This window comes from Rhynchophorus ferrugineus, unplaced genomic scaffold, assembly GCF_030347505.1.
Source record: "Rhynchophorus ferrugineus isolate W39M unplaced genomic scaffold, kcgeb_rfMv2 rfM10, whole genome shotgun sequence".
In the NCBI taxonomy this organism is placed as follows: domain Eukaryota; kingdom Metazoa; phylum Arthropoda; class Insecta; order Coleoptera; family Curculionidae; genus Rhynchophorus; species Rhynchophorus ferrugineus.
Window position 1 is genome coordinate 96857 of NW_027472589.1, and position 23897 is coordinate 120753.

The 23897-nt window shown below is 43.0% G+C and overlaps 7 protein-coding genes across 9 annotated transcripts; 2 read left to right on the forward strand and 5 right to left on the reverse strand.

Moving 5' to 3' along the window:
• Positions 1 to 497: 497 nt before the first annotated feature.
• LOC143204233 (uncharacterized) lies at positions 498 to 4336 on the reverse strand. The gene is made up of 7 exons (XM_076416758.1): positions 4067 to 4336; positions 3813 to 4012; positions 3590 to 3761; positions 3243 to 3538; positions 2956 to 3187; positions 2733 to 2900; positions 498 to 2670 (listed from the first exon to the last, which is right to left on the reverse strand). Exons 1-7 carry the CDS (start codon positions 4243 to 4245, stop codon positions 1017 to 1019), a joined length of 2901 nt encoding a protein of 966 aa, XP_076272873.1. The 5' UTR covers positions 4246 to 4336; the 3' UTR covers positions 498 to 1016.
• A 187-nt stretch (positions 4337 to 4523) lies between these two features.
• On the reverse strand, positions 4524 to 9897 carry LOC143204232 (transient receptor potential channel pyrexia-like). Of its 3 annotated transcripts, none has more exons than XM_076416756.1 (8): positions 9758 to 9897; positions 8575 to 8933; positions 7875 to 8046; positions 7521 to 7816; positions 7233 to 7464; positions 7001 to 7174; positions 4738 to 6947; positions 4524 to 4679 (listed from the first exon to the last, which is right to left on the reverse strand). In XM_076416756.1, exons 2-7 carry the CDS (start codon positions 8927 to 8929, stop codon positions 5240 to 5242), a joined length of 2937 nt encoding a protein of 978 aa, XP_076272871.1. In that variant the 5' UTR covers positions 8930 to 8933; positions 9758 to 9897; the 3' UTR covers positions 4524 to 4679; positions 4738 to 5239. The 3 variants fall into 3 exon arrangements, with proteins under 3 accessions (XP_076272871.1, XP_076272872.1, XP_076272870.1); XM_076416757.1 differs by lacking the exon at positions 9758 to 9897 and adding an exon at positions 9130 to 9229; XM_076416755.1 differs by lacking the exon at positions 9758 to 9897 and having other exon boundaries at positions 8575 to 9065.
• mRpS9 (mitochondrial ribosomal protein S9) lies at positions 4524 to 11826 on the reverse strand. The gene is made up of 8 exons (XM_076416779.1): positions 11690 to 11826; positions 11408 to 11635; positions 11177 to 11350; positions 11034 to 11119; positions 10736 to 10980; positions 10566 to 10681; positions 4738 to 4900; positions 4524 to 4679 (listed from the first exon to the last, which is right to left on the reverse strand). The coding sequence occupies exons 1-8, from the start codon at positions 11774 to 11776 to the stop codon at positions 4588 to 4590; spliced, it is 1191 nt and encodes a 396-aa protein (XP_076272894.1). The 5' UTR covers positions 11777 to 11826; the 3' UTR covers positions 4524 to 4587.
• A 276-nt stretch (positions 11827 to 12102) lies between these two features.
• msk (importin-7 msk) lies at positions 12103 to 17864 on the forward strand. Its single transcript, XM_076416754.1, has 19 exons — positions 12103 to 12297; positions 12484 to 12579; positions 12648 to 12730; positions 12793 to 12925; positions 13209 to 13367; positions 13425 to 13571; positions 13624 to 13742; positions 13802 to 13973; positions 14222 to 14369; positions 14444 to 15072; positions 15147 to 15293; positions 15365 to 15478; positions 15662 to 15806; positions 15869 to 16032; positions 16096 to 16261; positions 16331 to 16489; positions 16546 to 16809; positions 16872 to 17015; positions 17119 to 17864. The coding sequence occupies exons 1-19, from the start codon at positions 12214 to 12216 to the stop codon at positions 17178 to 17180; spliced, it is 3135 nt and encodes a 1044-aa protein (XP_076272869.1). The 5' UTR covers positions 12103 to 12213; the 3' UTR covers positions 17181 to 17864.
• Positions 17865 to 18314: 450 nt separating this feature from the next.
• On the reverse strand, positions 18315 to 20950 carry ArgRS-m (Arginyl-tRNA synthetase, mitochondrial). The gene is made up of 6 exons (XM_076416768.1): positions 20606 to 20950; positions 19721 to 20548; positions 19325 to 19658; positions 18854 to 18978; positions 18582 to 18805; positions 18315 to 18528 (listed from the first exon to the last, which is right to left on the reverse strand). Exons 1-6 carry the CDS (start codon positions 20639 to 20641, stop codon positions 18378 to 18380), a joined length of 1698 nt encoding a protein of 565 aa, XP_076272883.1. The 5' UTR covers positions 20642 to 20950; the 3' UTR covers positions 18315 to 18377.
• Positions 20951 to 21162: 212 nt separating this feature from the next.
• Cdk9 (Cyclin-dependent kinase 9) lies at positions 21163 to 22960 on the forward strand. Its single transcript, XM_076416780.1, has 4 exons — positions 21163 to 21915; positions 22001 to 22139; positions 22199 to 22330; positions 22390 to 22960. Exons 1-4 carry the CDS (start codon positions 21305 to 21307, stop codon positions 22684 to 22686), a joined length of 1179 nt encoding a protein of 392 aa, XP_076272895.1. The 5' UTR covers positions 21163 to 21304; the 3' UTR covers positions 22687 to 22960.
• Positions 22961 to 23021: 61 nt separating this feature from the next.
• LOC143204247 (ADP-ribosylation factor 4) lies at positions 23022 to 23868 on the reverse strand. The gene has a single exon (XM_076416782.1). The coding sequence runs from the start codon at positions 23678 to 23680 to the stop codon at positions 23138 to 23140; it is 543 nt and encodes a 180-aa protein (XP_076272897.1). The 5' UTR covers positions 23681 to 23868; the 3' UTR covers positions 23022 to 23137.
• Between the last annotated feature and the right edge of the window lie 29 nt (positions 23869 to 23897).

Genomic DNA, 23897 nt, shown 5'->3' on the forward strand with positions numbered 1-23897 from the left:
CCCTTCATTCTGATGCGATTTAAATTATTTTTATCGCGTAGAGTCAACAAGTTATATAGATGGTTTAATTTCGACAAATGGCCGATAATAACGACGTTATGTCCACCATGGGTATTTAATAGATTTACTGACGAACAATAATAGATAACGTACAAATTTGGTTGCCTTGATTTTATCTATGGCTATTATTGGGATAAGTGATAATCCGAGGTAGCCACATCTGAAGAGTACAGAAGGTGGAATAGAATGAACCAGTTAGGCGTTTTCGTGGATTTTGTATCATTTCAAATAATAATAAAATTAGTGATAATTTTTTATTTAACTAACTCATAACGTTAAATGTACACCGTCCTTAGCATATAATGTGGCGACCAACTATCTGATGGATATGTCCCATATGTGTTGTGCCCCATAAGTTTATTCTAAGTTTTTTTGATATTATAATTTGAAAACTATTTTATATAATTTATAAACTGAATAAAAATAGAATGATTTGATGAATTCAAAAACTTAAATATATATTAAATTATATATAACAAATATGGTATACCATCACATTATATAAACGAGTTTAAAGATTAAATACCTTATTTCAATCATTATAAAAACAGATAATGAATAAAAATTAGTACTCATACTAATGTAAAATATTAATGGTTAATTAACAACTTATAAAATAATATATTTTTATATTAAAGATAAAATGGTGAAGGTAAATTAAATGTTTTGTATTTTACAAACATTATAATTTTTACAATATTTTGGATAATTTATACACTTAACAAGGGTAAAATTATTCTTCAAACACTTAAAATCTATACTAAAACATATAACAAGTATAGTGTACAGAGATATTATAAAAAACTGGTTCAAATTTAAATAATTTGTCTAGAGCCATATAAAAAATATTGAATCATTAACGTAAATTAGTACTCTAATTTTATATGAATATATAAAATATAAAAGGTTAATTACTTTCTATTGTATAGAGTATTATTAGTTCATTAACGATTTAATTAATTTTTATCTTCTTGGGCTGTGAAGAAAGTGTCCCTGATAAGCAAGAGGTGGTCGTTGATGGTTTCCATAACGTCTCGTAATTCTTGCATTTCGTTCATTAGTGAATCGACCTTTTCAGCATTTTCTTCGATCTTGGCGAATATTAAAGATAGGTCCTTGGCGTTTTCGTCATCGTTCCTCCCCAAAATTCCCAGCTTCTCTCGAGATTCCTGCGACGTCCGGTCTTTAAGCTTCTTTGCCACTTCGTACGCCGCTTCTAGAACGTCCTTCGGCAACGTATTCTCACTAAGGTTCAGTGGTTTTACGTTGATGGCTACCTTGCAAGTCTTGGGTGAGATCAACGTCCAATGGAGGATTTTCATGACGTAATTGGCCAAGTATCCGTCAAAGAGCGCCAGCTCGATGTAGGAGATGAGCTTGGTTTGCCGGACCAACTTGGAGAGGCCGGCGGTTTTCTGGAGACCCTGTATGTCACCGACGGCTATGCCCACCAGCAGATTCATCAGGATGATGGTGATGAAGAGTAGAAATAAGACAAATGTGACCTGAGCGCTGATCTCTAGAATGAGGGGCGGGTCCTCGGGGTCGTCGTCGGCCAGAATGTCGAGGTTCAGCTCGCCGATCATCATGGTGATGACGGTGATAAAACCGATGAAGGGATTAGCGAAGGTGTTTGAGTCTGGGAAAATGACGCAGAAGCTGATGGCAAATCCGATCAATAGGCAGGAGTAGGCGAGCAGTAGCTTGGCGAACTCGGCTTGTATTTTGGTGTACATAGCTACGTAGGGTCCGAACACCGGCAGCTGGCCTACGTTCAACATGAGGTCGGTCCAGGCGAAGAGCACGGCGAAGGCCCCGACGTGGTTCTGCCACGTGTAAGTACGGCCGGTGTACACAAATGAGATGACGAACACGCTGATTATCACGAACCACTCGATGATGTTGTCCGGGTACAAGAAGTACTGCTTGAAGGACTTGCAGCCTATGAGTCCGTACAGCTTTCGGAGTATCTCGCAGACGGTGATGGCAACCAGCGCGAACCACTGCATCTCGATGACAAACGGGTTGTTCCTCAGCACGTGTCCCATCATCGATTTGGTCTCGCACAACTCGATCACGTTGTCTCCATCGTCCCCCTCCATGATTTTGCCTCTGTTATAGCAGTTGTGCGCCAGCGCCGTCAACACGTACAGCGACAGACTCAGCACGAACACCAAGCAGAAAAAGAGCCTGGCTATGTAGTATTTCTTGATCTTCTTCCACTTCAGATAGAGGAAGGCCGAGCAGAGTGGATGTTGTAACATTTCCTTGAGGCCCTCGTCAACGAAGGTATTTAGGAATCGGATTTCTTTCGGGTGACAGTGCTGAAGGATCGGTCTAAAGTCCAGCGTCAGTTCCACCTCTTTGGTGGAGGTTCCGGGATGGTGCGCGAACGTTATGGACTGGTCCAGCTTGTTTCTAATAGTTTCCAAGACGACGGGAGTTTTCTTCCGGACGATGGCCAGCACGGTGGTGCCTCGGTCGGATTTTGCCGTAATGTCGGCGCCGTGAGAGGCCAGCAGCTGCGCGCATCGAGGCAGCTCGTTGATGGCAGCGATGTGGAGGGGTGTGTATCCGTTTTGGCCCTTGGCGTTGACGTCTGCGCCCCGTCTGAACAAAAAACACGATCGAACAACGACCTGAAGTGTGGTTGTTTAGACTAGAAGACTCACCGGACCAACACGTCGATGATGTTGTAGTTGGTCTTGGCGGCGGCCAAATGCAGGGGGGTCATGTTTTTGCAATCGACCAAATTCGGATCGGCCTCGCCTCTGGTGAGCAACAGTTGCACCGAAGAGTAGTTCTGTGACTTCACGGCCAGATGCAGCGCTGTCTCGTCCCTGATGAGAAAAACATCTTAATGCCACAAACGACTCGTTTACCATCGTTCGTTACCTGTCGTTCCTTATGTTGGCGTCCGCCCCAGAATCCAGCAGAACCTCCATCGACTCCAGCGCCTCGGCCTCGACGGCCAGATGCAACGCGCTGTACCTGTTGCCTTTGGTTTGAGCGTTGACATTGGCTCCGTCGCTCTTCAGCATGATGGTGAGACACTCAACGTTGTTCAGTTCGGCGGCCAGGTGGATGGGAGACATGCCTGTCAGTTCAACTTGGCTCACGTCGGCCCCTTAAAGGTAATATCGATTATAAAACCTTCCTCCGATGTTGAACGTCAAAATCACCTTGCGCGGCGAGCAGACGGACGCAGTTCACCGAATTTACCCGGACGGCGCAGTGCAGCCCACTCTCGTTGGAATTAATCTTGCTTCGGGTGACGGCTTGAAGTTCGGCACCGTGCTGTAACAGAACCATGGCGGTTTCCGAGTTGTTGCCGAACATTGCGCAGTGCAACGGGCTGTAGTACTTGTACGACTCGTTCACGTCGCACCCTTGCGATATAAGAAACTGGGTACCACCGATACAGCCGCTGAAGGCACTCAAATGCAACGCGCTTAAACCCTGGCTCGGTTCCGTGTACCTAAAACACTCTAGCTGGTTATAACTGAAGACCACGCCGATCACTCATTACTTGAACGACGCTCCCATTCGACATAAACCTTCGAGTAGATCCCATCGCTTCTGGAAAGCCGCCCACAACAGACAAATATTGATCACCGTCTCGCTCGCTTCCCCCAGACACTCCTCCAGGTTCTCCTGCATGATTTTCTTGTTCTCGATCCCGTCGAAGTAACGCGGGTCCCCTGCAAAACCCAGATTCATCGAACGGAATCAAAAATGAAGCCATTCATTACCTAGACAGTGTCTCATGTGGTCCGTCAGATCTCTCCTGATCTTCTCGTAAGTCAGCGGTATACTGTGCTGGTTGGCGAACGAAAACTGGAAACTCTCGTTGAAGAAACCCATGGTGTTGTCGGGCGAGGGACTCGAACCACAGTCCATGTAATTGGAATCGTCAGACACCTCGTCCTCGTAGAGTATCTTCGGATTTATCCTGTGGAGGAAGAGGGGTGGTGAGTAGTGGACGATATCGAGGATGGGGTCTTACCTGTGACTGCGTCTAGAGATGCCCGAATGGACCGTCGAGCGCAGAGGCACGTACTCGTCGTTGGTGTTTACGTTGAACGTGCGGGCGTACTTGGCGGGAGGACGCCGGAGTGTAACGCCGGCCAGCTCTACCATCTCCGTCTGGTTTTCCACGTCGAACACCATGTCGCGTCGGGCCATTAACGGAAAAACAAATCTCGATAGGGTAAAACACCGTTTGACTCTTCCGCGCTATCTAATCTAACCAAGTTGAATGTGTCGTCGTTAATCTTCACTAAGATAATCTGTAATGGCCCCCTATATAAAACGGATTTGTTTTTACGACGTGAAATTGTGCGTCTCATTGACGTGTTATCCTATAAACCAGGTTATTTCTATGAATCGCCTTGTTGTTGTCACAATCGGAGAGAGATTTCAAGGCTGGATTTCCGGTTAGAAAAAAGAATAAAAATCAATGGTATTGGAAAACCACTTTATTTTTTACAAATACAACGAGACGAAATAAGAGTTTGTCCGCGAAACTTAACGTTTCTTCCAAGTGAACTTCTTCCTGGCACCAGCCTGGCCGGGCTTCTTCCTCTCCCTCGTCCGGAAGTCCATGGTCAACAGTCCAGCTGAAACGCAAAATTCATAGAGGTACAGATCCCGGACTGCCTCAGCAGCATCACATACCTAAACGCATCTTCTCCATCATATTGTAGTCCAAAAAGCTTCTCAATCCCCAAGCTATGCCCCACCGGATAGCTCCGGCCTGACCCGACGGACCGCCGTTACGAACCTCCGCCTCTACGTCGACCTTATTCTGCATGTTAGTAAAAATGAGCGGAAACAAAAGCTGTAAAAGATCAAACATTAGTTGAATCATATGAAGAACCTCAAACGCTGTAGGCTATGGCATTAGAAAGAATGGGCGCGACAAATAAAATACGCCTTTAGGCTAAGAAAAGCGATATATTTATTATGCATTGTTACAATGGTATTAAATATGTCAATGTCTGGGGTGTGAAGGAGTGAAAGGGGGACTTACCTTTACATCCTACCTAACAGAAAGAGAGAGAGAGAGAGAGAGTTAAATCACAACCGCTAAATTTCTAATATCACATATCAAATGGCGTTAATAAAGTATTTAAAGCTACGCTGATGACATATATAGAAATTTGAAGTCCTGGGATCGTCACTCGACCACGCTACCCTTACGACTGTTCTTGTTCAGATTCCGGCTCTGGATGATGGTGTTTAATAATTGTTGTACCACCTTCTGGTTGTTCTGCAGCGTCTCCATCATGGACTTCAGCTCCTTCACTTCTTTAACCAGCCCGTCTACCTTTTCCGAGTTGCGCTCCAGCTTGTTGTGCACCACGCCCAGACCGCCGGACTCGAACCCCCCTCCCGCGCTGTCCGTGTTGTTGTTGGTACTCTTCTTGCCCAGGGAGGAGAGCGCGTGCCCGAAATGTTTCCGCTTCTTAGCGATCTCGTACGCGGCCTCCAGGATGTCCTTTGGGAGTCTCTTCTCGCCCGGATTGAGTGGCTTCACGTTCAGCACCACCCTGTAGGCCTTGGGGCTTACCAGCGCGGTCCAATGTAGTAGGTTAAGGAGATATCGAGGCAGGTAGCCGTTGAAGAGCGCCAGCTCGATGTAAGAGATGAGTTTGGTCTGTCGGACAAGCTTGGAGAGGCCAGCGGTCTTCTGCAGGCCCTGTATGTCGTGCACGGCAATGCCCACGAGCAGGTTCATCAGGATGACGGTAACGAAGAGCAGGAACAGGATGTAGGTAACCTGCGCGCTGATCTCTAACAGGAAAGGCGGGTCTTCGGGGTCGTCGTCCACCAGGAGATCGAGGCTTAGCTCGCCTGTCATCATGACGAGCACGGTGATGAGACCGATGAAGGGGTTCGCGAACGTGGACGAGTCGGGGAAGATGACGCAGAAGCTGATGGTGAAGCCAATGAGCAGACAGGAGTAGGCCAGGAGCAGTTTGGCGAACTCGCCCTGGACGCGCGTGTACATGGCGACGTAGGGTCCGAAGACCGGCAGCTGGCCGATCATCAGCATCAAGTTGGTCCAGCCGAAGAGGACGGCAAAGGCACCGACGTGATTCTGCCACGTGTACGTGCGGCCGGTGTACACGAACGAGATGACGAATACGCTGATGATGACCGACCACTCGATAATGTTCTCTGGGTGTGAAAGGTACTGCCTCACGGACGGGTACCCGGTCAGGCCGTACACCTTCCTCAGGATCTCGCAGCAGGTAATGCCGACCAGCGCGAACCACTGCATCTCGATGACGAATGGGTTGTTGCGCAGCATATGCCCCATCATCGACTTCTTCTCGCACAACTCGATCACGTTCTGCGGCTGGGTATCGTTCATGTTCTTGCCGTGGTTGTAGCAGTTGTGCGCCAGCGCCGTCAACACGTACAGCGACAGGCTGAGCACGAAAATGAAGCAGAACAGCATTCGGGCCACGTAGTACTTGCGGATCTTCTCCCACTTGAGATAGAGGAAGGCGGAGCACAGCGGGTGCAGCAGGATCTCTTTCTGGCCCTCGTCAACGAACGTGTTCAGGAAACTGATCTCGCGCGGGTGGCAGTGCTGCAGGATGCTGCGGAAATCGAGCCGCAGCTCCACCTCGCGGTTGGACGACTCAGGGTGGTGGTGTAAAGTGATGGCCTGGTCCAGCTTGAACTTGATGACGGCGAGGGAGGCGGGCGTCTTGCGCGTGATGATGCCCAGGGCGGTCATGCCGTACTTGGACTTGGCGGTGACATCGGCGCCTCGGTGGATCAACACCTCCACGCATTGGGACAACTCGTTGAGGGCGGCGATGTGGAGGGGCGTGTAGCCGTACTGGTCTTTGGCGTTGACGTCGGCGCCGAAGCTGCAACAAAAACCGTGCGAGTGTCTGGGCCCCGTAGGGGTGCCGCGACCTACCTCACCAGGATCTCGATGATGTCGTAAGAGCGCGCCGCCTTGCCCACGGCGGCGTGCAAGGCCGTTCTCTTATCGCAGTCGGCCACGTTCGGATCCGCGTTACCCTTCTTGAGAAGGAGCTCCACACTGTCGTAGGACTGCGCCCTGGCAGCTAGATGTAGAGGCGTTTGCAACCTAACCGCACGATGAAAGAATTGGGTGCACGACCGTCAAGCGTCTTTAGTAATCTTACCTGTAATTTTTAACGTTCGCCTGCGCTCCTCGGTCCAACAGGATATCGATGCAGTCCGAGTAACCGCCCTCAGCGGCCAGGTGCATCGGAGTCTGTTCCTTATCCTTGGTGCGTCCGTTTACGTTCACTCCCTTGGTCTCTAGCATGATTTTGAGGCACTGGGAATGACCCAGTTCGGCCGCCAGATGCACCGGCGACATGCCACAGTGTTGCGTCTGACCCACGTCGGCTCCTGTAACAAACTCTTTCGTTAATAGTCCCTAGAGATATCCGTACGACGCCACTCACCTTCCACCGTGAAAAGCCGTACGCAAGCCACGGCGTTGGCCCGAACCGCGCAATGCAACACGCTCTCGTTGTTGTAGTTGGGGCTGTTGGTCAACGCCTCCACCAGAGCCCCGTTGTTCAACAATATCATTGCAGTCTCTGGGCTATCGCCGAACGCCGCGCAGTGCAACGGACTGTAACATTTGTAGATGGCGTTGACGTCGCTGCCTTGCGCGATCAGGAACTGGGTGCCGGTGATGCAGCCGCTGAAGGCGGCCAGGTGCAGCGCACTGAGACCCTGAGTCGGTTCGCTGTAACTGCAACAATCACGCAATCTTTAGCAATTCTTAGCGTACCGCCGCAACGGAAACTCACTTCAATCGGGCCCCCAACTTCAAAAGCCCCTCCAACAGGCCCCATCGCTTCAGGAAGGCGGCCCACAGGAAACATATGCTGATCTCCACCCGGTTGGCGCCCTTGAAACTACTCTCCAAATTCTCCTCCACGATCTTCTTGTTCTCGATGTCGTCTAAGTAGTGGTGTCGACCTGTAACAAAATGATGCAATCCCAATCTCGCGACAAGGGGAGGGGGGTATTTTCGGTGGGCTTGATGTTCAATTCCAGCTTCCAAACAAGTGGATTGATTTTTTTTTGGAAAACTTTAATGTTACGGCTTAGAGAGCGAAGGGCAAGGGGAACAGTAGAACATCAACATAAGGGCTGATTGCTGTTGCTCACTTCACAGAGTACAACAGTGTACATCACATCGAAGAAAAGGCTATTAAAGACACATTACGAAGAAAAATGGAAAGTTAATACAAAAAATAATCACCTACTATTTGCATTTTGATAATTTCATATTTCTTTATAGAAAAAAATCCTAGAAAAACCCTTTTTCTTTACTTTCATATATGTCCAATTCTTATATCATCGATGCCAAAAATAAATTAAACTTCAATAAAAAGTTAAGGTAAATTGGTCTAAAATAAATACGCTAAATTAGTGTTCTGAATAAAAACGATAACTTTTTTTGAAAGAGTGCCGAAATATCTCGAACCTACTATCTATCCTTACCCGAGGACAGCTTCATGTGCTCCGTGAGGTTGTTTTTGATCGTGTCCGAGCATATCTGCACCGTCAGCTCGCTGGTCGAAAACTCTTCCAGGCTCTCGTAGATGTTGGGCGTGTGGTCTGCCGGAGGGCTGGGACCGCACTCCATATACTCAAAGTCGTCCGAGCATTCCTCAAGCATCACATCGGAATCGAACTGGGAGCGGAACGACCGTCTCCACGTCTTGTACGGATAGTGTTCGACGCCGGGATGGGCGCTGACGGAGCGCACCAGGCGCCGAGGCTTCTCGTTACCCTCCTGGAACCCCAGGTTGTCCATTCTGATGGTCTTGGCGCGTTCATCTGAAGGAGCTACCATTTATCTTGCCCCACCAAAAACAGAAACAATTCCCGTCGGTATATCGTAACAGAATGTATAAAGTATACGCGTGCACAAGAACGAGAGGATGAGAAGACGGAGACTCGATTTAATGGGGACGATAATAGTGGCGTAGTGGGTCAGTGCGTTTAACCGATAACCGTGTCAATAATATTTGTGCGTGCATCATCAACTCTTACCATGTCGCCTCGTCGACTGGACGTACCGACGGAGCCTTCTGGCGATCGGGACCGAATGAGAACCAAAGCAGATTGGATCGTTTTATATAACGACTTTTTGTGGTAAAAATGCCGAACGTTTAACAATGAGACGGGAGGCAATTTGGTGACGTCGCCGGTACCGTCCAGCCTTTAATTGTTTTGCAAGGTAATGCGGCGACTTATTCAAATTAACATCATCATCAAGCCGGCCGCGAAAATGCAAATTCCATCAAACAGATGTAATTTATCAATTAGTTTAACGTCGTAATTTACTCCGTTTAAACGGCGTGCATTTTCTCGCGTCCACCGAGCGTACGTTTCCTGTATTTAGGATTCCTGCTGTCCTCGCGACCACGGCAAACGTCCGTCGTCATCTAGAAGACATGTCCCGTCGTCGTCTTTTGTCTTAGTGGGTCATCGACCTTCGAATAATTAAACTGTAACCCACGTTCGTGGCGGTGTCGTTAAAACCGTTAATCTCTTCTAAATCGGGTGACCTTTACGCGAAACATCGTTCCGACGGTCTTCTACAGGTATTTTCCGATAGCGCGACGGTTAAACCAACCAGAACTAACTGCTTCAGAACAACAAAAACAGATATACTTACCGCTGACATACAATCACCGGAACTCCCACATATCCAATATACAGACACGCACTCAAACAAACACGACAACTAAATAAACCGAAATTATAGTTTTAACCAAACGACGGGCTGCGTCCGGATTCGTTGCATGGAACGCCCAGATGGGAGAATCGGAGCCTGGGAACCGATATATTTCCAGTGGTTCAAAATTTTATAACGTTCAGCGAGGTACGAAAACAAGACGACGGAAGAAACTGTGCGGCCCAAAGTATCGCGAAATGTGCGCGAATAAATTAGAAAATTGGCAGTTAAAAGACGCTTACATCGGTCGCGTAGAAGGGGCATCCGTAAATAAATTTAAAAAAGCCAAGATTGTTGCTCGGCTGGTCGACGGTGGCCAGACACGGGTTCAACCTACTCTTTTAATTGTTCCGCGGTGGGCAGTATCATCATCATCATCATCGCTAACAACGCCTTTACTCCAATTATAACCTCGTGTAACGTTAACTGAAGAAAAACCATAACGAGTTTACAAAACCGCACTAATCAAGTTGGAATTATTTTAAAAACCACAAGAAAAAGATATTGGATAGGAAACGAAATCATAAACAAATAATATTTTCCATCCACGCGCAAATTGGAGGTACAACCTTTATCATTCCTTTTAAATTGGTCCAATAGAAATAAAATTATACCGTTATTAATTTTTAATGAAATTTGTATTGTTATGCAACCGAAAATACGGTTAAGCCACACTGTTATACAGATCAAATGTCGTCGTCGAATAAATGCCATAGCCTGCCGATAGACTAATAGGTAGAAAACTTACCTGATCCCTTGACTGAATGTCATTGAAGTACGTAATATCTTTACCGTTAATGTCGATCTTACCAGTTCCTGGCATTCTTAAAGTTACCGTAGCTCTAGCGGTTTTCCGGCAACAATCTGAAATAATCCGAAAAGTGATTAAGGAATCCCGCCAGAGCATCTCCTATTTACCATAAACAGTAACCACCTGTCTGCCGTCGGAATCAACTTGCGGTTGTATAGCCTCGAAGGTTTTAGTTTGGTTCAATAGTGGTTTACAATACCTTAAAACAAAATCCTTTTCTCTATAAGAATATGGAAGCTCGCTTAACCTTTCCAATGTGTTAATAAAAGTTTCATAATCTCTGAGTGTTAAAGATTCTACCACCATTGTTTCCAAGGCACCCTTATCTATCCATTGGTATCCTGATAGTTCTCTGTGTGCGTGAAATTAATCAATAATCACATTAATATAAACACAAGTACTTACAATTTTAAATTTGGATCAGGCACTAGGCCTTTTTTAACCATCGCTGACTCAAATTTATATAGATCATTCATTTTTTGTACTGCATCCTTAAAATCAAAAATAACAGAATTTTGGTGTTATCAATTGTCACAAAACCAACATACATGCAATATTTGATAAAAATATGGTCTTCCAGTATAAAATAAAAAGTGAAAAGGTCTGCCTGTCTCATCAAATTCTGCAGCTTTCCTCTGTGGGAAAACTTCTTCAGGAGATTTCATCAATGGTCTTGCCTTTTTATCATATAGACCACTGGGGAACAAATATTCAATTGCCTCCTACAATCTTCCAGATTTAATATCATCATTTATATATTCATGATTTATATAACCTACATCTACATCTTTTTGAGTAAAAGTCTCTGGATTTTCTCCCATCATGTTAGCCAAATGTCTTTTACCAATTTCATACTCATGCCTTTGCGTTTTCATAAACTCGTCGTGTTCTCTAGCACGTTCCAAATATAATTTCATGGCTTTACTTTGCGTTTTTTTCTGCTGTACATCGGCAACGGATGTCTGAAGTTTCTCGTTGCATACTTGGGTGGTGGACAAGTTTTTTACCTAGAAATTTCTATTGTACTTCAGACCGTTCGGCATTTGCCCGACTACACTTACTGTAGTTATGAAAACGTTAAGGCTTAAAGTGGTATTTTTATTTATAATTCGAAATGGATCGTATACTAAATTAAAACCTCGTATCATTTTTCCAATGCGTAAAACAAATATCTCATTTCTTAAATTTTAACCTAACATCTTCTTCATTTAAAGTTGGCGCTTACTGTCATGTCTTCTTATGTTATTTACAAATCAAAGTATTGTTAATATATATGATCACATGCGGAATGCTATATTAGTGGTAAATGAAGCGAAAATTAAAGTTTATATCAAAGGTTCTGCGGAGTCAGTTTCAAATATATTATTTGCGAATTTTTCGGCCAAATATTTAATTACAACAAGCACACTTTTTACTTTTTTTGGCTGGCCATGATCACGTGCCCAAAAAATGCGTCGGGCACGTCAAATGTCATAATTGTCAGGTAATAAATAGTGCGGGCGAGTCGAAGTCCTGAAACAGTCAGGCTCTTGTTATTCCAAGTAACACTGAAAATTTTAAGCAAGTATCGTAACCAGTACACAAAATGGAAATTAGAAAAGTAATAGATCTGCTAAGGGCCACGATTGATCTCACTCAAAGGGAACAGGCGGAAAGTCAATTGGACCAGGTACGACAAACATGTGCTCATGCTTTTTTTTTATTAATAACTAGCCCAACAATTCTTCAGCAATTAACAGTTATCGAATACGAAAATGTTAATGATAAGTGATGGGTCCACGCGTTTGCGGTCGAATCCGTTGATTTTAAATTCACGATATTAGGTTACGAGTCTCACGAATGTGTTGCTTTACAGATACACAAAATTATTGGTTTTGCTCCAACATTGCTTCAAGTAGTGATGATGGGCGATTGTGAGATGCCTGTTAGACAAGCAGCGGCGATTTATTTGGTATGATTTTTGTGGATGTTGTGAAGTTATTATTAAGACTAATAATGTTTTGTATTTTATTTAAATAGAAAAATCTGGTAACAAACAGTTGGCAGGACAGAGAAGCTGAGGCGGGCCAACCAGTCCCCTTCGCTCTACATGAACAAGACAGGTAATGACATATTTTAACTGTTGTCTTTTGAAAATAATTTTTGATTATGCATATCGAAACAGAGCCCTAATTAGAGATAGCATAGTGGATGCTGTTGTGCACGCTCCGGATTTGATCAGAACCCAGTTATGCATTTGTGTAAATAATATGGTAAAACACGATTTTCCAGGCAGATGGACTCAAATTGTAGACAAGGTAAGTAAAAAAAGTGTGAAAGTCGGCGGACGACAGAACGAAAATAACTTTCTTTCTTGTGTAGAGTGTTGTCTAAATATTGCTGAAATGTTTCTTTTCATATCTAAATGGAGATGAATAATGAACATCTATTTTTAAATGTCGAGTGACTAAACATATTTGCAATTTAGCTTAATATTACATTTACTTTTTTAATAGGTCTAAATATGGTGCATAAAAAACTGTTGATTTTTAAATTCTTTGTGTTTGGTTTTAATTCACTTCATAATAATGGATGTTTTAGATAAGTGTTTACCTCTCGAATCCAGACCCTTCAGGGTGGCATGGAGCCCTTCTCAGTTTATATCAATTGGTTAAAAATTTTGAATACAAAAAGGCAGAAGAACGAGGGCCCCTTCATGAAGCCATGAATTTATTATTGCCCCAGTTATATCAATTGGAAGTAAGTGGGAATTTGTTTGATATCCCAAGAGAGGGCTAACATTTTGTCTTGTTCCAGATAAGACTGTTGCCGGATCCTTCCGATCAGGCCGTATTATTGCAAAAACAAGGTTTAAAAGTATATTTCGCGCTTACTCAATACATTTTGCCCTTGGACCTGATAAGCAAAGAGGCTTTCGCTCAATGGATGGAGATTTGCAGACAAGTGAGTGGGTATTAGAGTTGTCAATCAATGTGTTTCTTCGGTCTGTTCTTAGGTGGTAGAGAGACCCGTGCCACCGGCCGCCTTACAACCCGACGAGGACGAAAGACCGGAACTTCCATGGTGGAAGTGCAAAAAGTGGGCTCTTCACATCTTATACAGGATGTTTGAACGGTATGAGTATGAACGTGGGGGCTTTGTAGTGAACTTCGTAACTAATTACGATATTCTAGGTACGGCTCTCCGGGACATGTATCAAAGGAATACAATGAATTCTCAGAATGGTATCTCCAGACCTTCAGCACCGGCATCCTGGAGGTGCTGCTCCGTGTCTTGGACGGTTACAGAGGCGGTCATTGGGTACCAGCTCGAGTGATCCAGCAAACATTGAATTATCTAAATCAGGTAAGTACAAACACAGTCTGTAGAAATGCAATGACGATTTGAAGCATTATCTGACAGGCTTATATATTATATGCACGTTTGAGGTAGTTTTGTTAAATAGCAAATTTCTCAAATTGGTAAAGTTACTGATAAAATGGTATTTTTGGCAACATTGATTTTCAATGAATGTATTTTGTTTGGTGGTGATTGGTAGGAATAATGTCCACGATTGATTATAGTGTAATAACGATATAACATTTGGCGTTTAGGGTGTGATTCACTCGCACACGTGGAGGATCTTGAAACCCCACATGCCCGCCATCATACGAGACGTTCTCTTCCAACTGATGAGCTACTCGGCAGAAGATCATGACCTGTGGACCGTCGATCCCCATGAGTACATCAGGGTGAAATTCGGTAAGTAAGGCGCGGTATGACCGCAGCTGTCGTCCGACAGTCGGTGCCTGGATTAACGCCTCAACATTTTTTAGACGTCTTCGAGGATTTCGTGTCGCCGGTCACGGCTGCGCAGACTTTGTTGCATTCCTCCTGCAAGAAGAGGAAAGACATGCTGGGCGAAACAATGTCGATGCTCAACCAGGTTCTGAACAACCCAGCGACCGAGCCCCCGCAGAAGGACGGCGCTCTGCACATGGTCGGTTCGTTGGCGGACGTGCTGTTGAAAAAGGCGCCGTACAAGGATCAGCTCGATCAGCTGTTCATCAAGTACGTGTTCCCGGAGTTCAGCAGCGACCGGGGCCACATGAGAGCCAGAGCCTGTTGGGTGTTACACTATTTCGCGGAGTATAAGTTCAAGCAGGACAGTGTGCTGATGGAGGCCATCAATTTGAACGTCCGCGTGTTGTTATACGACAAGGACCTTCCGGTCAAAGTGGAGGCGGCGATCGCGCTGCAGTCTCTGCTCAACTATCAGGAGAAGAGCCATGCGTACATTGAGCTGAAGGTAAAGGAAATCGCGTTGGAATTGTTGACGATTATCAGGGAGACCGAGAATGAGGACGTCACGGGAGTCATGCAGAAGTTGGTATGCGTCTTCACCGAGCAACTCGCCCCTATCGCTGTGGAGATTTGCCAGCATTTGGCGTCGACGTTTAACCAGGTAAATTGAGACATCTACATCACTCCCTCTCCCCACTGTCCCTTACGATAGCGCTTAACCCGAAATTTTCGTAGGTACTGGATACCGACGAGGGTTCGGACGAGAAGGCCATCACTGCTATGGGACTGCTCAATACGATCGAAACCTTGCTAACGGTCATGGACGAACAGCCTGACATCATGAGATTACTGGAACCTACAGTGTTGCAGGTCATCGCCCAGGTGAGCGCTCGACGAAAAGTTGAAGGTATTTCCGAGTATGTTAATTAACGAGTCTTTTTCTTCGACATTAGGTCCTTCAAAACGAATTCCAAGAGTTTTATGAGGAGATTCTGTCTTTGATTTATGACTTGACCAGCAAACAGATCTCGACGGATATGTGGAAGGTGTTTGAGCTGTTGTACCAGGTGAGTGTCGGACAATAATTATCCAATGTTTGTATTATTTTACTGTCTATACCATATTTTTTTCGCTCATTGGATTAATAAACCTGTACTATTCGTTAGAATTCTTCAATGTCTCATTTAAATAATTGTCAAAGACACTTCCAACGATTTGCGGAGAAGACTTATCTCCTTTTTTCGTTACAGGTATTTATGAAGAACGCCATGGACCACTTCACGGATATGATGCCCGCATTACACAACTACATCACGATCGACACAGCCGCCTTTCTATCAGACGAAAAGCGTCTTTTGGCGATCTACAACATCTGTAAAGAGATTCTCACCAAAGGTAAGATGCCCTCGCTTGGGACGAACCGACCGTCTAACGTAAACACCCTTTTCTCTCCACAGATAGCGGGGAGGATCCGGAGTCCCACGCCGCTAAGTTGTTAGAAGTGGTACTTCTGCAGTGCCGGGGAAAGATCGATAGCGCCGCGCCTATGCTCGTAGAGTTGGCCGCTACGAGACTGTTGAGAGAGGTTAAAACTAGCGAGTTGAGGACTATGTGTTTGCAGGTATGGTGCTATCCGCATTACTGCCGCGAAGCACGCACATTAACATCATTATTTTTTCTGCAGGTTCTCATCGCCGCGTTATACTATGACCCAAATCTTCTTTTCACGGTACTACAGAAGATGCCCGATTTTACGAACCACTTCATCAAACAGTGGCTGCATGACACGGATTGCTTCCTAGGTATTCATGATCGGAAACTGTGTATTTTAGGTCTCTGCACGTTGATCGGTAAGTGAGGGACGCGCGCGCTTTTTCGGCGACATACTCTGACACCTCCCTTCTGATTATGTATTGCAGGAATGGATCAGAAGCCACCGGCCTTGATCGAGATGGCGCCGAAGGTCATCCCATCTTTGATTTTGCTATTCGACGGCTTGAAACGAGCCTACGCTGCCAAAGCGCAGGCTGAAGCTGAAGAAGAAGAGAGCGAAAGCGACGACGGTGACGTCTCAGAGAGTAAGTAGCATCTTGTGGTAGTAACCAGTCCAGGTGTGTCAAAAGTATGGTTGCAGACATTCTTAGTTCAGACGAAGATGAGATAGACGACCAAGGGCAGGACTACTTGGAGAGCTTAGGAAGGAAGGCCTTGGCTGCTGGACAGAGCCAGGGCATGGCCATCGAGGCCACCATAAATGACATCGAGGATGAATCAGACGACGACGAAGACTCGGACTACGAACCCAACGAGGAGACCGTCTTAGAGTCCTACACGACGCCCCTAGACGAAGAGGATTGCGAGGTGGACGAGTACCTCGCCTTTAAACAGGTCATGACCAGTGAGTTATCTCCCGTCCCTTCCCCACTTGCGCGTGTACTAACAACTCGTTCTTTTTCGCAGACATACAGGGCCAAAATCCCGAATGGTATGGCGCGTTGACCAGCAACCTGAACGAGAAGCAACTGAAGGTACTCAACGAGGTGGTGGTGCTGGCAGAACAGCGGGCGGCAGCTAGGGAAAGTAAGAAAATCGGGCAGCAAGGAGGTACGTAGGTAACTGGGAACGGAGCCTCGTGTCATCCTCTCAGTTTTCATCCCGGACGATCCTGGATCACTCTCCCTTCACCGGATATATCTGTTTTTTCCAGGTTATATGTTCACGCAACAATCCGTGCCAACCAGCTTTAAGTTCGGGGATTCGAACTCGTGAACGGACCCTTAATTTATAGTTTAGTTATTAAAAGAGATTTAAAAAAAAACAACAATAAAGGTTTAATGTTATTTATTGTGACTGGCTGCTAGGGAGTGAGCGAGCGGCGGGTGGGGAGACGGGCGCCCCGCCCGCGAACCAGGACTATAGTAAAATATTCCTTATTTGATTTAAGTGCCTTTTTTAACGACGCTGGGTTCAGGCCAAGAATTCTCCTCCCTTTCTTCGTTCCCGACCAGCGGAAGGGACGACGACCGCCCCTACCGGTCGCCGTTCCTATCGTTGGACGCGCTCTCGATGCCCCTCGTCGTGAAACCAATTTTAATCTGAACCAAGCGATATAAGTATATATATATATATACAAAAATATTCGCCACGCGCGACGACCTACAATGAATAGACCTATTAGTTTTTACTCATTTTCGGAGGGTTCCTTTCCGTCTAGTTTAATTTGTCTTATCCGTTATACGAATATTAAATGATCGATCTATATATGTATATATATATGACTACGTATATACAGATCATACATGGATATCATGGCGATCCTTTTTATCGAGAATGGTCGAGTCTATAAGGACTCCAGTCTTTGTTATGTATTTGTAAATCGGACGTGATTGCTGTCTGAGCAGGCCGTGTTTATATAAGTTATTTTATTGCATTTTAATAAATATTTTGCTTCTATCCCTGACTTTTATTTTGTTCCTTAGGCGGCAGGGTCTGTTGAAGAAAAAAATATATCTTTGCATATGTCACTCACATTAAAATTGCAATCACAGGTGAAATTTGCTGGATAACAGTTAATATGATAATGGTTGTCATGACATTGTAAGTCAGATTAAACTACCGAAAAGAGGTTATAGAAAGATTCTGTAAAAACTCCGAGTCAATTTATCATAAGATCTCAAAGTTTTGCAAACAGAAACTGAGCTTTTGTGTATATAAAACCGAGTATTTGTCTAATTCCAGCAGCGCCTTGCTGATATTTTAGTATAGTTTCCGGTTTACACTAAAATGTTATTGTTTGAGATTTATCTGGCACAAGTGATTATTTTATTCCTTACTGATGCAGACTGCACCAATATTTTTCAATAAATATCAATTTAAAAGGAAAAAATTAAAATCATTGCATGATTCTCATAAAATATAACTTCCTCATTAACGGAACAACAAAAAACTACTTTATTCCAAGCACAATCACATTTTCTTTAAAGGTTTGACGCCCAAGATACTGATCCCGTTCTTCAGCACCTCTCTGGCGGTGACAAACAACAACAGCCTCTGGGACGCCACCTCGGGGTTCGTCCCTTTGATCCTCAATAGTTTTAGGGCTTTGCTGATGTGGTTGCTGGAAGGAATAACAACAATTAAGCGGATCTCAACGAAAACCGTTAAACCTACCAGAGGTGAAAAAGATAGGTGACTAAAAGACACGCTTCCAATTGTTCGCCAGAGGCATATAGGATGTCCTGGAACTTGGCCAGAGCTTTGACCAGCTCTGTGGCCTCGTCTTCAATGAGAACAGCAGGATCGCATTGTTTAGCCGGCAGAATGCCCGTGTTTTCCTCCAGACTGTGCAGTCTACAGTGAGTATACTGCAGTTTTATACCTGTATCGCCTTTGACCTGAAATCAGATGGTAAAAAACATCGTCGTGCAGAGTAAAAGACGTACCTGCAGCACTTTGTCCCAGTCGAATTCGTAATCTCTTTGTCGCCTTTGCTTCAAGTCGTTTATTACGACGCAACTCACTCCCAACACGTCGGATGTCTCTTGGTCGGTGATTGGTACTTTGGTGGCTTTAAAAATAAATTTCCACAATACTAATGCGATTTAATACGAACTACAAATTGTTTAAAACTGCCAATTGTTAGTTTGGAAAGTTATTGGAAATTGTTAGGCGTTCTAAACGATATTCAAAAAAATACTAGTTTTTTTGAAGTTTTTAGCAATAAATATAAAACAAAAATCAATAAACATGTAAAAAAAAGTAACAGCAAAATATCAAGAATAAAAATCAAAGAGATTTTGATGAAAAACTGGTTCTATATAAAGCAGACTTTTTAAAAAATCACCCTTCACATACAGCTTATATTATTTGTTACAAGGAATAAAAAAACAGAAGGTATAGAAAATGACACTCACTTGGTGATTCTATCTGTCGTTTAATTACCAGCTCCCTACATTCGTCCAAAATATCCTTCAAGAAAACGGACGTCCCTTTCCTAGAACTCATCCCTCGTATTTTGCCAAACTTTACGTGCACCAAGCGATCGGCCCACGGCATGTCCATCTTGTGCAAGATACTTTTTAAGGCATAAAAATGGTCACTCTGATCGTTCCCCACCACATAGTACATTCTATCGAATTTATACTTGTTGTATCGGTCGATAGCTGCTGCTATGTCCCTGGAGAGATATAAAGTTGATCCATCACTTTTGATCACCGTTACCACCTTGTCGATTCCAACTTCAGCCACCTAACTCAATGGATACCCTTTTGTTCCAATAATTTCCCACTTTCAATCTGCTGTATACTTACAATTCGCCCATCGTTTTGTTCCTTCAAAATGTTCTTGTTCCTCATTATTTCTATAACATTTCTGATATCCTTCTGACTGTACATCGACTCCGAATTGTATTCGTCGAAAGTTATACCCAACCTCGCGTAAGTTTTCACCAGTTCCCCTTTGGTAAATTCCAAAATCTGCCGCCATCTCACAAGTTCCTCCTCAGATCCCTGCTCCAGTTTCTGAAACTCACTTCTGGCTCTGTCTTGAACGCTAGCGTCTGTTTCTGCTAATTTATTCGCGTGCACATAACACTGATACAGTAATTTTATTGGGTCTTGTTTTAGATGGTCCAAGTTATAATTCAAATCCTGAACTCCAACCTGTATAAATCCAAACTGTGTTCCCCAATCCCCCAAATAGTTTAATCTAGTAACGTTGTTTTTTACAAACATGTTTAGATTACTCAAAAATCCTCCTATAATCGTTGATCTAAGGTGTCCATAATGAAATGGTTTAGCTATATTGGGAGAACTGTACTCTACCACAATATTTTTCGGTTTAAAATTTATTTCTGGATAGGAACAATTCTCAATCACATCTTTAATGAATATGTTTCTATCTATCTCAAAGGACAACTTCCTGTTTGCCCGATCCCTAACCAGCTGAACACTCTTGATGATATCATCTGGGTGAATTTTTAAAATTTCGTTCACGTTAGTTATCCCCAAACTTGTTTCCAATATGTTTAGGGGTAAATTGAGTTCGATTTTACTTTTTTCCTTTGGGTTGCCAACGTGTATTAGGGGCTGTAACTGAATCGGACTTATTTTCGTCGATTTGTGTAAACAGTCCACGATCTAACATTGAAAATTGATAGTAAAAGAGAATAAAAAATACATCAAATATTGTAACACCTTACGTCCGATGTATAGTTTCAATTTTGAAGACATATTTTATTTTACAAATTAATCGATCTGCACTAAAATTTTGAAAATATTGAATAAATGTATGAATTTTAGAATTACAATTTTCAGGTTATGATCATAGAAAAAGTTAGGTCGAAGCTACATATCTTATAGAAATCATGCGATTACCTTTTTCAAATTGTGTTTTGTTGTTATTTAGGGATACCGAAAAAATATCGGTATATTGTTCTATCGATATTTTTTCACAAAATTTAAATACATTCTATAAACCTTTTAATTGGTACTTACGTATTTTAAATGTTTTAAATTAAATATTTTTTTTGTCACATTTGTATTTATTGTTTGAAAAAGTTAAGGGAACTTGTATATTTGATATTTATCACTCATTTATTCAAATAGTATTTTTAATTATGAACAATTTTTCTAATTATACTTTTTCTAATATTAATATTTATCTTATTGAGTATAACTATAGCAAGATACACAGAGAGAAAACACATTCTCAATATTTTTTTGTAAGAAAAGAAGAAGACGTCACCACTGTCACCTTTCATAAAAAGTAATGCAGTAACGTTTTGTTTTTATTTGGTTTTCTGAGTTTATGTGGTCATGCTATTCAGAAAGTGTGTGTGAAAGTGTTCGTTTAGCGTGTTCTGTTTTATAAATAAAGTGGCAATTATTTAAAAAATGCAGAATAATCACCATTCGGGCCATCCGAATTCAATGGCAATGAATATTCGCGAGAAAGAAAAATATATCGAATCGTTTAACTTTCAGTTTTGCGAGGAGTCGACCAAATATCAGAAAGTGGCTAAAATAGGTCAGGGTACTTTCGGTGAAGTGTTTAAAGCGAGAGACATCAACAACCCGAAAAAATTCGTGGCTATGAAGAAAGTTCTTATGGACAATGAAAAAGAAGGGTTTCCCATCACGGCACTTCGAGAAATCCGCATTTTACAGTTACTGAAGCATGAAAATGTAGTGAATTTGATCGAAATATGCAGAACAAAAGCATCGGCAGCGAATAGGTATCGGTCGACATTTTATTTGGTGTTTGATTTTTGTGAACATGATTTAGCCGGACTATTATCTAATGTGAATGTGAAATTTAGTTTGGGTGAGATTAAGAAAGTGCTACAACAACTTCTCAATGGACTCTATTACATTCATTCAAATAAAATCCTACACAGAGATATGAAAGCTGCTAATGTTTTAATTACCAAGAATGGGGTGTTGAAATTAGCTGACTTCGGACTCGCTAGAGCTTTTAGTACCAACAAAAATGGACAACCAAACAGGTAATGTTATATAACTTCTTAAAATACCATTAAGAACTAGAACAAAGGATGGTTAGGTAATACCAACTACAATATCATTTTACAGATTTACTAACAGGGTGGTTACTTTGTGGTATCGCCCCCCTGAGCTTCTCTTGGGGGAAAGAAACTATGGACCGCCTGTTGATTTGTGGGGTGCTGGGTGTATTATGGCAGAAATGTGGACACGAAGTCCCATTATGCAGGTTAGTTAAATGTTTGCTATTAATGAATTAAGCTTGATATAATTTTGTTGGTACTATAGGGTAATAGTGAACAACAACAGCTAACACTAATATCTCAGTTGTGTGGCTCTATAAACCCACAAAGTTGGCCTGGAGTGGAGAACCTGGAACTCTACAAGAAGATGGATTTACCGCAAGAGCAAAAAAGAAAGGTGTTGTGAAAGCTCTTGTTTCCTTTGTTGTATTTGATTATAGTTTATTTTTGTCTTAGGTAAAGGAGCGTCTAAAGCCTTACATGAAAGACCCATATGCCATAGACCTGTTGGACAAACTACTGGCTCTAGATCCAGCCAGGAGAGCCGATTCTGACACAGCTCTGAATCACGACTTTTTCTGGACGGATCCGATGCCTTGCGAGTTAGGAAAAATGCTGGCGAACCATTCTCAAAGTATGTTTGAGTTTCTGGCACCTGCAAGGAGAGGAACTCAGATCAGCAGGCATCATTCCATGCCGCGACCAACGACCTCAGCCGTGCAAGACAGTTGCTATCAAGATAGAGTTTTTTAGTAGCCTTAGGATGGTTTTTGTTTGGAACTTAATTTTCTATTAAACTGCGCGTTTGAGATTACCGAGCCGAGCGAAACAGTGAATTTAGTGAAGTGGCTTTCAATGAAACTTCACAGACATGTAACTGACGCTGATTTTATTTCAGTTTATAGCCAACATATAATGTGTGTATATAACAAATTATGGACTGATTGTTTTGCAATAACTCTTTTTGTAAAGACAAATATGGTGTATCTAGTAGTAAGTATTTAACGAATATATTATTATGGATTAATATTGGTGTTTTTATGCGCCTTTTTAAAGAGAAACTAGGGTATAGCTCAAAACAAAACTAATATAATTAAAGAAATATATTAAAGTTTAAATTATCCATAATATTACATATTACACATCATCAAGATCAATAATAGTTTACCAGAAATCCTAAAGTAATTTACACAAAATGCAAAATTTATCTGCTAGCCAACTCATTCGATAGCCAGTCTAAACCCTCATAAAGGCCAGTGCCCTGTGTGGCGCAGGTGGCTTGGATGTACCACTTACGACTCGACATGGAGTACAGTTTCAATTTGTCAGTGAGTTCCGCAGTCGACATCGAATTCGGTAGATCCTGTTTGTTGGCGAATATCAACAGAATCGAATTCTTCAACTCCTCCTCTTCCAGCATGTTGTGTAATTCCTGTTCGGCTTCGGCAATACGGTCTCTATCGTTGGAATCTACCACGAAAATAATGCCGTCGGTATTGGAAAAATAGTGCCTCCACAACTTCCTGATTCTCGTCTGTCCACCGACGTCCCAAACGGTAAACGAGATATTCTTATATTCTACGGTTTCTACGTTAAACCCTATCGTTGGAATGGTAGTGACAATCTCCCCAAGTTTCAACTTATAAAGGATAGTAGTTTTGCCCGCCGCATCCAGACCTACCATTAATATCCTCATCGGCTTTTTGCTGAACAAACGTGTAAATACTGACGAGATTGTTAGACCCATTTCGAACCAGTTTTAAATTGCTGCTATAACATAAAACAATACAAAAATTCACTACAAACTGTATAGTCTCAAAATTTCATTTGTACATCCACGTCATAACAATACAGAGCTTTTTAAACGAACACCGTAATATTTATTATCTCAAAAACTGAAAATGTGGCAAAAATCTATCTTTATTATGCACAAATGTCAGCGAAACGTCAATTTATTTGTTTTC

What these genes read in the sequence shown, in the direction of transcription:
- msk (XM_076416754.1), top strand. Translation starts at nt 12,214, where the DNA reads ATGGAAATTAGAAAAGTAATAGATCTGCTAAGGGCCACGATTGATCTC. An exon ending in AAGCAGCGGCGATTTATTTG is followed by an intron (nt 12,580 to 12,647) that starts GTATGATTTTTG and finishes TTATTTAAATAG; the next exon opens with AAAAATCTGGTAACAAACAG. An exon ending in TGGCGTCGACGTTTAACCAG is followed by an intron (nt 15,073 to 15,146) that starts GTAAATTGAGAC and finishes AAATTTTCGTAG; the next exon opens with GTACTGGATACCGACGAGGG.
- ArgRS-m (XM_076416768.1), bottom strand. Translation starts at nt 20,641, where the DNA reads ATGTCTTCAAAATTGAAACTATACATCGGACGTAAG. An exon ending in ACGACAGATAGAATCACCAA is followed by an intron (nt 18,979 to 19,324) that starts GTGAGTGTCATT and finishes TTATTTTTAAAG; the next exon opens with CCACCAAAGTACCAATCACC. An exon ending in ACTGGGACAAAGTGCTGCAG is followed by an intron (nt 18,806 to 18,853) that starts GTACGTCTTTTA and finishes ATCTGATTTCAG; the next exon opens with GTCAAAGGCGATACAGGTAT.
- LOC143204232 (XM_076416756.1), bottom strand. Translation starts at nt 8,929, where the DNA reads ATGGTAGCTCCTTCAGATGAACGCGCCAAGACCATCAGAATGGACAAC. An exon ending in GCGAACGTTAAAAATTACAG is followed by an intron (nt 7,175 to 7,232) that starts GTAAGATTACTA and finishes TCGTGCGGTTAG; the next exon opens with GTTGCAAACGCCTCTACATC. An exon ending in ATCATCGAGATCCTGGTGAG is followed by an intron (nt 6,948 to 7,000) that starts GTAGGTCGCGGC and finishes TTTTTGTTGCAG; the next exon opens with CTTCGGCGCCGACGTCAACG.
- LOC143204233 (XM_076416758.1), bottom strand. Translation starts at nt 4,245, where the DNA reads ATGGCCCGACGCGACATGGTGTTCGACGTGGAAAACCAGACGGAGATG. An exon ending in CCACATGAGACACTGTCTAG is followed by an intron (nt 3,762 to 3,812) that starts GTAATGAATGGC and finishes TGGGTTTTGCAG; the next exon opens with GGGACCCGCGTTACTTCGAC. An exon ending in GCCAACATAAGGAACGACAG is followed by an intron (nt 2,901 to 2,955) that starts GTAACGAACGAT and finishes TTTTCTCATCAG; the next exon opens with GGACGAGACAGCGCTGCATC.
- LOC143204247 (XM_076416782.1), bottom strand. Translation starts at nt 23,680, where the DNA reads ATGGGTCTAACAATCTCGTCAGTATTTACACGTTTGTTCAGCAAAAAG.
- mRpS9 (XM_076416779.1), bottom strand. Translation starts at nt 11,776, where the DNA reads ATGATACGAGGTTTTAATTTAGTATACGATCCATTTCGAATTATAAAT. An exon ending in ACAGGTGGTTACTGTTTATG is followed by an intron (nt 10,682 to 10,735) that starts GTAAATAGGAGA and finishes GGATTATTTCAG; the next exon opens with ATTGTTGCCGGAAAACCGCT. An exon ending in ACATTCAGTCAAGGGATCAG is followed by an intron (nt 4,901 to 10,565) that starts GTAAGTTTTCTA and finishes GATCTTTTACAG; the next exon opens with CTTTTGTTTCCGCTCATTTT.
- Cdk9 (XM_076416780.1), top strand. Translation starts at nt 21,305, where the DNA reads ATGCAGAATAATCACCATTCGGGCCATCCGAATTCAATGGCAATGAAT. An exon ending in CACGAAGTCCCATTATGCAG is followed by an intron (nt 22,140 to 22,198) that starts GTTAGTTAAATG and finishes TTGGTACTATAG; the next exon opens with GGTAATAGTGAACAACAACA. An exon ending in CGCAAGAGCAAAAAAGAAAG is followed by an intron (nt 22,331 to 22,389) that starts GTGTTGTGAAAG and finishes TTTTTGTCTTAG; the next exon opens with GTAAAGGAGCGTCTAAAGCC.